General features: G+C 47.2%; 1 protein-coding gene across 1 annotated transcript; it reads right to left on the reverse strand.

Annotated features, from left to right (window-relative positions):
* Positions 1 to 865: 865 nt before the first annotated feature.
* MKRN2 (makorin ring finger protein 2) lies at positions 866 to 8,280 on the reverse strand. Its single transcript, XM_073644485.1, has 8 exons — positions 8,125 to 8,280; positions 5,091 to 5,219; positions 4,805 to 4,977; positions 3,334 to 3,644; positions 2,917 to 3,131; positions 2,436 to 2,546; positions 1,951 to 2,095; positions 866 to 1,115 (listed from the first exon to the last, which is right to left on the reverse strand). Exons 1-8 carry the CDS (start codon positions 8,148 to 8,150, stop codon positions 969 to 971), a joined length of 1,257 nt encoding a protein of 418 aa, XP_073500586.1. The 5' UTR covers positions 8,151 to 8,280; the 3' UTR covers positions 866 to 968.
* Positions 8,281 to 8,364: the final 84 nt, after the last annotated feature.

Raw genomic sequence — 8,364 nt, forward strand, 5'->3', positions numbered from 1 at the left:
TGAGTTATTTTTGTGCAACAAACAGATCTATAAAAACCCATCTCCAAGCCAAACAGTTGCCATAATACTCATGTGAAACTTGCCTTAGGTCAAGTTCACGCATTGCATATCTGCAGCAATTTACAAGTAAATGGAGTTTTTCAGATTCCCATACACTCGTGATGGGGACAAAAAAAAAAAAAAAATGGAAGAATGGAGCAGATTTAAAATCTGCAACATACTTTTTTTTGTGCGGATTTTCTTTACGGATTTTACCCTCTTCAATGTTTAGTAATGGAATAGGGTGAAATCCGCAAGGAACACATGCAGAGTCTCTGTGGGGCCTCCGAATTTAATCATTGTGTGACAGCTCTGGTCCATAAGATTACATACGACTCAACGTATTTGGACGCCAGCTGGATCTTTATGGATAATATCAGCAGCGCTGCAGTCTCAGCGTAGCCCTCGCCGTATCGCTACTGCCGCCTTCTCCCTCAGGTCAAGGCCCAATGTTTAACGTGTATATGTACTTCATGACTTTCCCCTCAAACCAATGTCATCAGTTAGTGACTCATCCGTTCTGCTGAATTTCACGACATGATCCTTCAGCTGAGCTGATGACAGCAGCTCTCAGAGGACACAGGAGCGCACAATTGGGAAGAGCAGCAGCAATCTAATGCGTACGAGTCTTGTAATCCTAATCGCCAGATGATAATTTGGAAGAATCTGTGGACAACAGCATAACCTAATGATAAATATAACTTTATGAGCACCTTAAACTCATGGCAGCTTCTATTTTACATTAATTCTATTTACTACGTGATGAAAGAACCTGACCAGCAGACGAGCGGAGCACAGGGCCTCCCATAATTAGGACAAGATCACGTAGCGGCTCAGTTTTATTTTCTCGTGAAAAGGACACTTGGTTCTGCCATCATCACACTACTCCCACACAGTCGCTGTGCTCTACTTCCTAATAAATATATTATTTAGCTGGACGCTGCTGCGTCTGGTTGGTCGGCTCCTGACAGATGCATGAACAAGTCGCCGAGTTCAGTCACGTCATCGTCCGTACTGGGGACACTTCGATTCTCTCGATCTTCAATAAAGTCCCAGAGCCTGACCGCATTAAAGAACTGTAAAGAAACACAACAAGCGATTATATGGCAGGGTACAGTACAGACCAAAAGTTTGGACACACCTTCTCATTTGAAGATTTTTCTGTATTTTCATGACTTTGAAAATTGTACATTCACACTGAAGGCATCAAAACTATGAATTACCACATGTGGAATTATATACTTAACAAAAAAGTGTGAAACAATTGAAAATATGTCTTATATTCTAGGTTCTTCAAAGTAGCCATCTTTTGCTTTGATGACTGCTTTGCACACTCTTGGCATTCTCTTGATGAGCTTCAAGAGGTAGTCACCGGAAATGGTCTTCCAACAATCTTGAAGGAGTTCCCAGAGATGCTTAGCACTTGTTGGCCCTTTTGCCTTCATTCTGCGGTCCAGCTCACCCCAAACCATCTCGATTGGGTTCAGGTCTGGTGACTGTGGAGGCCAGGTCATCTGGCGTAGCACCCCATCACTCTCCTTCTTGGTCAAATAGCCCTTACACAGCCTGGAGGCTCCCCCCCATACACATCACACTAAAGTTGGCCGAACACGGAACAGACCACCAGACTAACCCGTGCGGGGACTTCCCGACATCATTTGTTGGGAGAAGTGATCCAACTGCAGATCCTTTTGTTCTCCATGGAGAGGAGTGTGACAGTGGCTCTCATAGGGGACACAAGAACGTTCGGCCGAGCAGAGTGCTCCTGTGTCTACTGAGGAGTCCTGTTTTCTCAATAATCGTTCTGCTGACAGCTATCTGATGTGTACCTTTGGGTGGGGAACTTTACTGGGTCACTAAAATTCAGATTGTGATCACAGTAAAGTAGTGATTTTGCATAAATATACACACCCTCACTGTGCCCTCTGATCCAAGCTGCTTTCTTGGCTTCTCTGGGTCGGCTCTGGTTCCATCTGGGTATGCATGAAGGTACATGCACTTACCCCCAAAGGGGCAGGTGCCGCGTCCCTGATCAAAATACTTGCAGGACTTTTTACTAAAACAGGAAAAAACAGACGCTTTAGAATGTGACTACAGAGTAGAACGGACATTTATAGTCAATGGGTGGCCCAGAAGTAGTTAAATAAAAAAATATATATAGTGGAGAACAGAACTGGGCTCTGGGTAGTTCAGTTCCTGTAGCAGTTTTTATGAAGCCGATAGTTTTTCTTGCACCAGTCCTCTTCTATTTAACACTCTCCTGGTAGCTGCGGCACCTGTACAACCCGGACCAGCCAGGCTTGTGGACCCCGGATCACCCAGGCTGCAGCAGCATCTCTCCTGGTCCTATCTTAGATTAGGTGGGATACTGAGACTACAAAAGGAGATTTACTTACCCCATGCCTAGCTTAAAAGCCTCGATAAGTTCATCCTTCTTGCACTGATCTTCTACCCAGTACACACTAGGAATCACAAACTCTGATATAACGCGACATTCTGGGCACGACCTGATGAGGAAACAAGGAACAATACATAGGAATAAACAGAGGAATTATGTTACAAGACATGAAATCAGACACGTGTACTAGATTTTCTTTGATTGCATAACGATAATTAATATTTAGAGATTCTCAACCTTTATATTATGCGGAGGGGCGATCTATAAAATGTTTTTTTAGATCCAAGGATGATAAAAAATAAATAAATAACCAAAACCAATTTTGTTGCCCATTTTGCCTATGTGGTGCACTATTCTTGCAGCTGCCACTTTCCTCCATATATAAGACCAGGTTTTATTAGCGCATCTGGACTGCGAGAGGGGCGCTGCAGCTAATCTAATCGGATCACTTTTTGGTATGGTGTCATGGTTACACTTACTTTATCACCGGATTCTCAAACTGTTTGGCACATCGCCACTGTCTGATGCAGGAGAGGCAATATGTATGACAGCAGTTGGACAGGATCCCAAACCTCCGCTCCGAGGGGGAAGGTTTCTCATACACCACCTCCATGCAGATACTGCACACTTTGTCCTGACTGGCCTGGAAAGCAAAAGCCTTTTCCATCTCGTGCTCAAATGTCGCCATGCACAACTGGGGAAGAAAGCAGATACAGACGATTAACCACAGTCCTATGGGCGCTGGAAATAATGCATTAAAGGGGATCTCTGGAAAGTGCTGAAAACTAATGAAAGAGAGCTACAAACTGATGTTTTTCATATATCTTATTTTTTATAGAAAATATGTCATCCACACATCCATGTTACTGACGCTGAGGACAATGACTTTCCCACACCTTTTCGTGGGATTTCCTCTGTTCCTGGTCATATGGATGAAGTACTTGTAGGTTGCAAATATCACACACTTCTCCATGAATGTATACACAGGTTTCTCCAAAGTGACATGTCCCAGCAGCTGCATAGGGACAAAGCTGGTGGGGGTCTTCAAGATAGGGGGCGGCCGTTTCTACTTCTTCTAATCCAGTACAGATGGCTTCCAGGTAAGAATGTGGCTTTATGACCCGATCAACGCCTTGTGCATCGCTGCAAGACTGCGGATTGGAAATTGGATTGACTCGGCTCTTTTCTTCCGTCTGTCCGCATAGATCTGAGTACAAAATATATAACATTAGACCCTATATTTCTCCCATCAGCTGAAGGAAAAGCATTGTGGATTGTAAGGTCGATGCAAAAATTGGCCGCTAGTCTCCTGGCCTGAACTTCACAGTCTCATATCTGCAAATTGCATACATTGCACCCATATTTATTGTACAGCTTTTAGGGTTTTTTTTTTCCCCCCAGAGTTGAACAACTCTTATAACCCTTATGCAATGCACGGCGTACATGAGCCGGCACCAATCAGGGCGAGCGCAGGCTTTGTTATACAATCAAGACTGTAGCTGAGCTCCGATCACTGCTGCTTAACCATTTGTCAATCACTGACAGCACCATTTCATGATTTTAAATGTTTTGGGCATCTGTTCAAGTGTACATCCCTCCCTGTGATGCAATCACGTACTACTGATGGGGTCATTGTTGGCCTTTAAGTAGACCATAACCCATCTTGGTGCTCCTGTAAAGCCCAGCCTAAAGCCCCCGTCTCACGGTTTTGGTGACTCACCAGCGATGTCGCTGTGTGTGACACTTTGCAACGATCAGGCCCCTGCTGTGAGGTCGCTGATCGTTGCAAAGTGTCCTGGACCATTTTTTGGTTGTTGGCCTCCCGCTGGCCAGCACACATCGCTGTGTGTGACCAGCGGGACCAACGATCTGGCTGGTAACTATGGTAAACATCGGGTTACTAGGGGCACGCGCGCACTTAGTAACCCGCTGTTTACCATGGATACCACTCTGCTACGGTGCGCGGAGGCTCCCGCGCACCGTAGCAGAGTGGTATCCATGGTAAACAGCGGGTTACTAGGGGCACACGCGCACTTAGTAACCCGATGTTTACCATAGTTACCAGCCTGCTCCTGCTTGCAGCAGGCTGGTAACGGGAGCAGGACATCGTGGAACGATTCTTTCCACGATATCGCTGCTCCCTTGATCGCTGGTGAGCCTGCCTGTTTGACAGCTCACCAGCGATGTATTAGCGATGCAGCAACGATCCCTGACAGGTCGTATCGTTGTCTGGATCGCTGCTGCATCGCTTAGTGTGACGGGGCATTAAGGAGCACAGGTTCACATCACCCTAAGGGGGATAAAAAGTTATGTACAAAAAAAAAAAAAGTCTGAGAAGGGAAACCTGGACTAAACTACTGTACATACCACGATCTCTGAGAACAAGAGACTTCTTCTCCCGCTTGTGCGGGGTGGTCTTGGTGACAACTGGAGGGTCTTCCACTACAGATGACGATGCAGGAGGGGACTCGACCGGAGCTGCTGGGACATCTTGAGGGTAGTAAACCACAGGGGAGCTGGTAGGTTTAACATGATCATATCTGTAAAACACGAACGTTGTGTTAGGCGATATTTCAGCCGCGACCTCAGAGTTTGCGCTCTACTTTACCTGAACGCGCCACATAAATTAATGAGTAACACGTAAGCTCCATACCTGCAGCGGGATCCATAGGCGCACTGTCCTTTCTGGTAGAATCGGCAGATAGAAGAAGGTTTACTGTTGGCTAAGTCATGTGAGAAAAGACAGCGGTTTCCTTCTCGACACACCCCGTGTATGAAGTATCTGAGGACACAGAATGAAGATGTTACAGGGGCAACGACAGAAAGAAAACAAAAGGTTCCAATCTGAAGTTCTACGTTATGTGTCGAAAAAAAACTCGGCTAAAGATCGAACCGGGTCTTTGTGATCAAACATTACTGTCCATCACAACACAACTATTTACCTGGACGGCCGGCAGAATGGTCCACGAGGTTTCTCCTCACTCCTAGCCTCATGATGGAGAGGTCTCTTTCTCTAAACACACATAAGGAGAAACCTGCCAGTCATGGGTGGCAGGGCAGGGAAAAAGTCGCTTCGGACTAGTCCTCTGAGACTTTCCACGGTAAGTTCTCTCTAAAACACTGCAATATTTCCGAGGAAACAATACATAACAGTGCAGCTTGTGTCTGACTCTGCTGCCTGGGGTTCGGCACCATGCATCAGCTGTCAGGTTCCCTTTAAGAGGTATCAACTATGGCCGTGCATGTCCAACGAGGACAGATGGTTTGGCTCAGGCATGGATCTACAGATGCATTCATTCTGGCTCTGTTGCGAATGTTGAGACTTGTGTACAGTTTGGACAAGAGACACAGTTTTGGGTTGGGTAGAGATCTTGAGGTTCAGGTAAGGACTAGAGATGAGCGAATATGGACTTCTCCAGAAAGTCAGAGAAGAGAGAGAGAGTCTAAAAGGTCAGGTCCCCATTGATTTCAATGGGGCTTGGGTTGAAGTTTGGGTACAGTTCTGGTACCGGAACCGAATTTTGCATTAAAGTTCAGTTGGGTAACAGAACCCGAACTCCCATGGGTCCGCTCATCCCTAGGAAGGACATATGGTCTGAGAATGGTCTTAGGACGTTATTAATTAAGGTGCAATTAAACATTGAGTGCAGAAAGGCAGAATAGTCCAAATGTGGAAAACCGATTATGATTAATCTCTAGTTTTAATAAGTAACTGCGCTTTTAGAAAACTTTTGACATGTGACAAGTTTGGCTTATCGAGGGTCCGGGTGCAGAAAGCCCTACTGATTACTAAAACAAAAACTCTTTGCCAGTTCTGCTTTCCTCCAACAATACAGACAGATGGCCACCAAGGGCTAAAGCCAAGAGGTGGAAGCCCTCAGCCGAGCGCTGCTCTTCTCCGAGACTACGGAAAGTATGGAGTTCATCCTCAGCGTTGAAGGAGAGCAGTGGTCAGCCGAGCGCTTTCTCTCCTTAGTCTTAGCCATGGGTGGGGGTCTCGGCACCAGTGTGCCCACCTAGGTCATTAATACAGGACTAAAGTTTTCTAGAAGGTGGTTCGAGTTGAGTCTTCAAACACAAGTAAAAAGTCTTGTAACATGGTAAGGTGTGGTGTTGTGATGCGGGTGTAGGCCAGGTACAGCTCGGGATGATGCAGTTATGGGTCATGTATAGACAACAAGGGACGGGCACGGATTGGGAATGTTGAAATATTTGGGTCTAATGCCTCAACTTACAAGATCAATCACCACAGACCCACTGTCTGACCAGGATTTGCAGCCATAACACAGGGGATAAAATGTGGTCATAACCAGGTCGTCTGAATAAGTCTGAACTAAGAGTGTGAAGTGGGCACAAATCTGGATAAATGCAGTGTAGAGGGGGCAGTGAGGTGGGATCCTGTTCTTCCCCAGATCATTTGAGGCCGAGGTAATGAGGGAGGAGAGTCTGTAAAGTCAAGGTCCTGTCTAAGACACTTGTTGCTGGTGGATGGGCTTATGCAACTTCGATCAAAACTGTGAGGGTGCAGCAATAGTGGAGCTCATGTATTCATTGACTGCATAGTGTGTGTATCATTTTTTTTACACACACATATATATATATACACACATACATACACACACACACTTACCCCCCTGTATACTGGCCAGGGCGTATGAGCACCTGCACACTAGTTAATACTACAGGAGCGCCGGCCCCGTCCTATATATTTTGTAGTGTACATTAGATGTTGTGATGATCAGATACTAAGGTGCATTTATGGGATGGAGAAAAAGAGGTTCTAGGTCTTCATATATAGGTCCCATCATATAAAGCAATAGGGTCTGACCTCTAGAGCCCTCACAGATCAGAATAATGAAGGAGTCACTGTGCTCTTGTAGTGCCGTGTCCCCTTCCCACACAGTGGCTCCTGGTTGTGTGAAAACGGGGCCTCGGTGGATGGGAAACCATTGATGAGGACAGTTCTACACCAGTGCTCAGTCTCCTAAGAGGGGATTCCCGATGAATACAAGTTATCACCTTTCCACAGGATCGGTGACAGCTTGCTGGTCGATAGGGGTCCAAGTGCTGAGACCTGCACTGATCGGCAGGACCCTCATGTGAATGGAGCAGCAGAGCACAAGCTCAGCCACCACTGCACTCATTCATTTGCAATCGGACCCCCACAGATCAAGTTATCACCGAGAACCTCATTAATTCTTAGGGTCGGAGGGGGTCCCAGTGGTCCACCCACCACACAATCAACAAGTGATCACTGGAGAACCCAGTTAACTCTTAGGATGGGAGGGGTCCAGTGCCCCCCTCCCCACTGATCAACAAAGGATCAGTGGAGAAACCCTTTAACTCTTAGTATCAGGGGGTGCCCAGTGTCCACCAATAAGGGATCAGTGGAGAACCCCTCTAATTCTCAGGATCGGGGGTCGCCCCCGCGGATCGTGTTGCCGTAATACATGAGGACAGCACAGTGAGGACCCCCTGCCGCCCTCCTGGTGATGGAGGAATGACTCCCCTCAGCCCACATTGTCCTCCCTGTAGGAGAAGCCTCGGGGCTGCGGTACAGGAGACTTCTCCCCCTGCAGACAGGGCGCCTGCACATGCAGTACCGCAGCCTCCCACTGACACTCCGCACAGTCCCGGTCCATACACAGGGCAGGCCCCACAGGACCGGGCGCCCTCCCGTTTCTCACCTGCACGTCACGTGTTTTGTGCTCATGGTTCCGACCAGACAACGGCCACACGCGTGTTATTGTCGCGCAGACGTCCCCTGCAGACTCCTCCCCTTCTTCCTCTTGTCCCCGCCCCCATCTGCCGCCGGTAAGACGTCAATAGCGGTGTAGCTCAGTAACTCTTCCGGCGAGAAATATGTCCCCAGCGCCTTAGTTCCGGAGCATTCAGTGACCCCCCCATCTCTGCGCGTGATTATCATT

Source organism: Phyllobates terribilis, unplaced genomic scaffold (assembly GCF_046119375.1).
Source record: "Phyllobates terribilis strain yellow unplaced genomic scaffold, ASM4611937v1 Scaffold_8__6_contigs__length_399053987, whole genome shotgun sequence".
Lineage (NCBI taxonomy): Eukaryota > Metazoa > Chordata > Amphibia > Anura > Dendrobatidae > Phyllobates > Phyllobates terribilis.

Excerpts from the sequence above, each read along its gene's own strand:
- MKRN2 (XM_073644485.1), bottom strand. The coding sequence starts at position 8,150 with ATGAGCACAAAACACGTGACGTGCAG. Across the intron at positions 2,547-2,916 it reads TTTGAGAATCCGGTGATAAA|GTCGTGCCCAGAATGTCGCG; the intron begins GTAAGTGTAACC and ends TTTCCTCATCAG. Across the intron at positions 2,096-2,435 it reads GCTTTTAAGCTAGGCATGGG|TAAAAAGTCCTGCAAGTATT; the intron begins GTAAGTAAATCT and ends TTCCTGTTTTAG.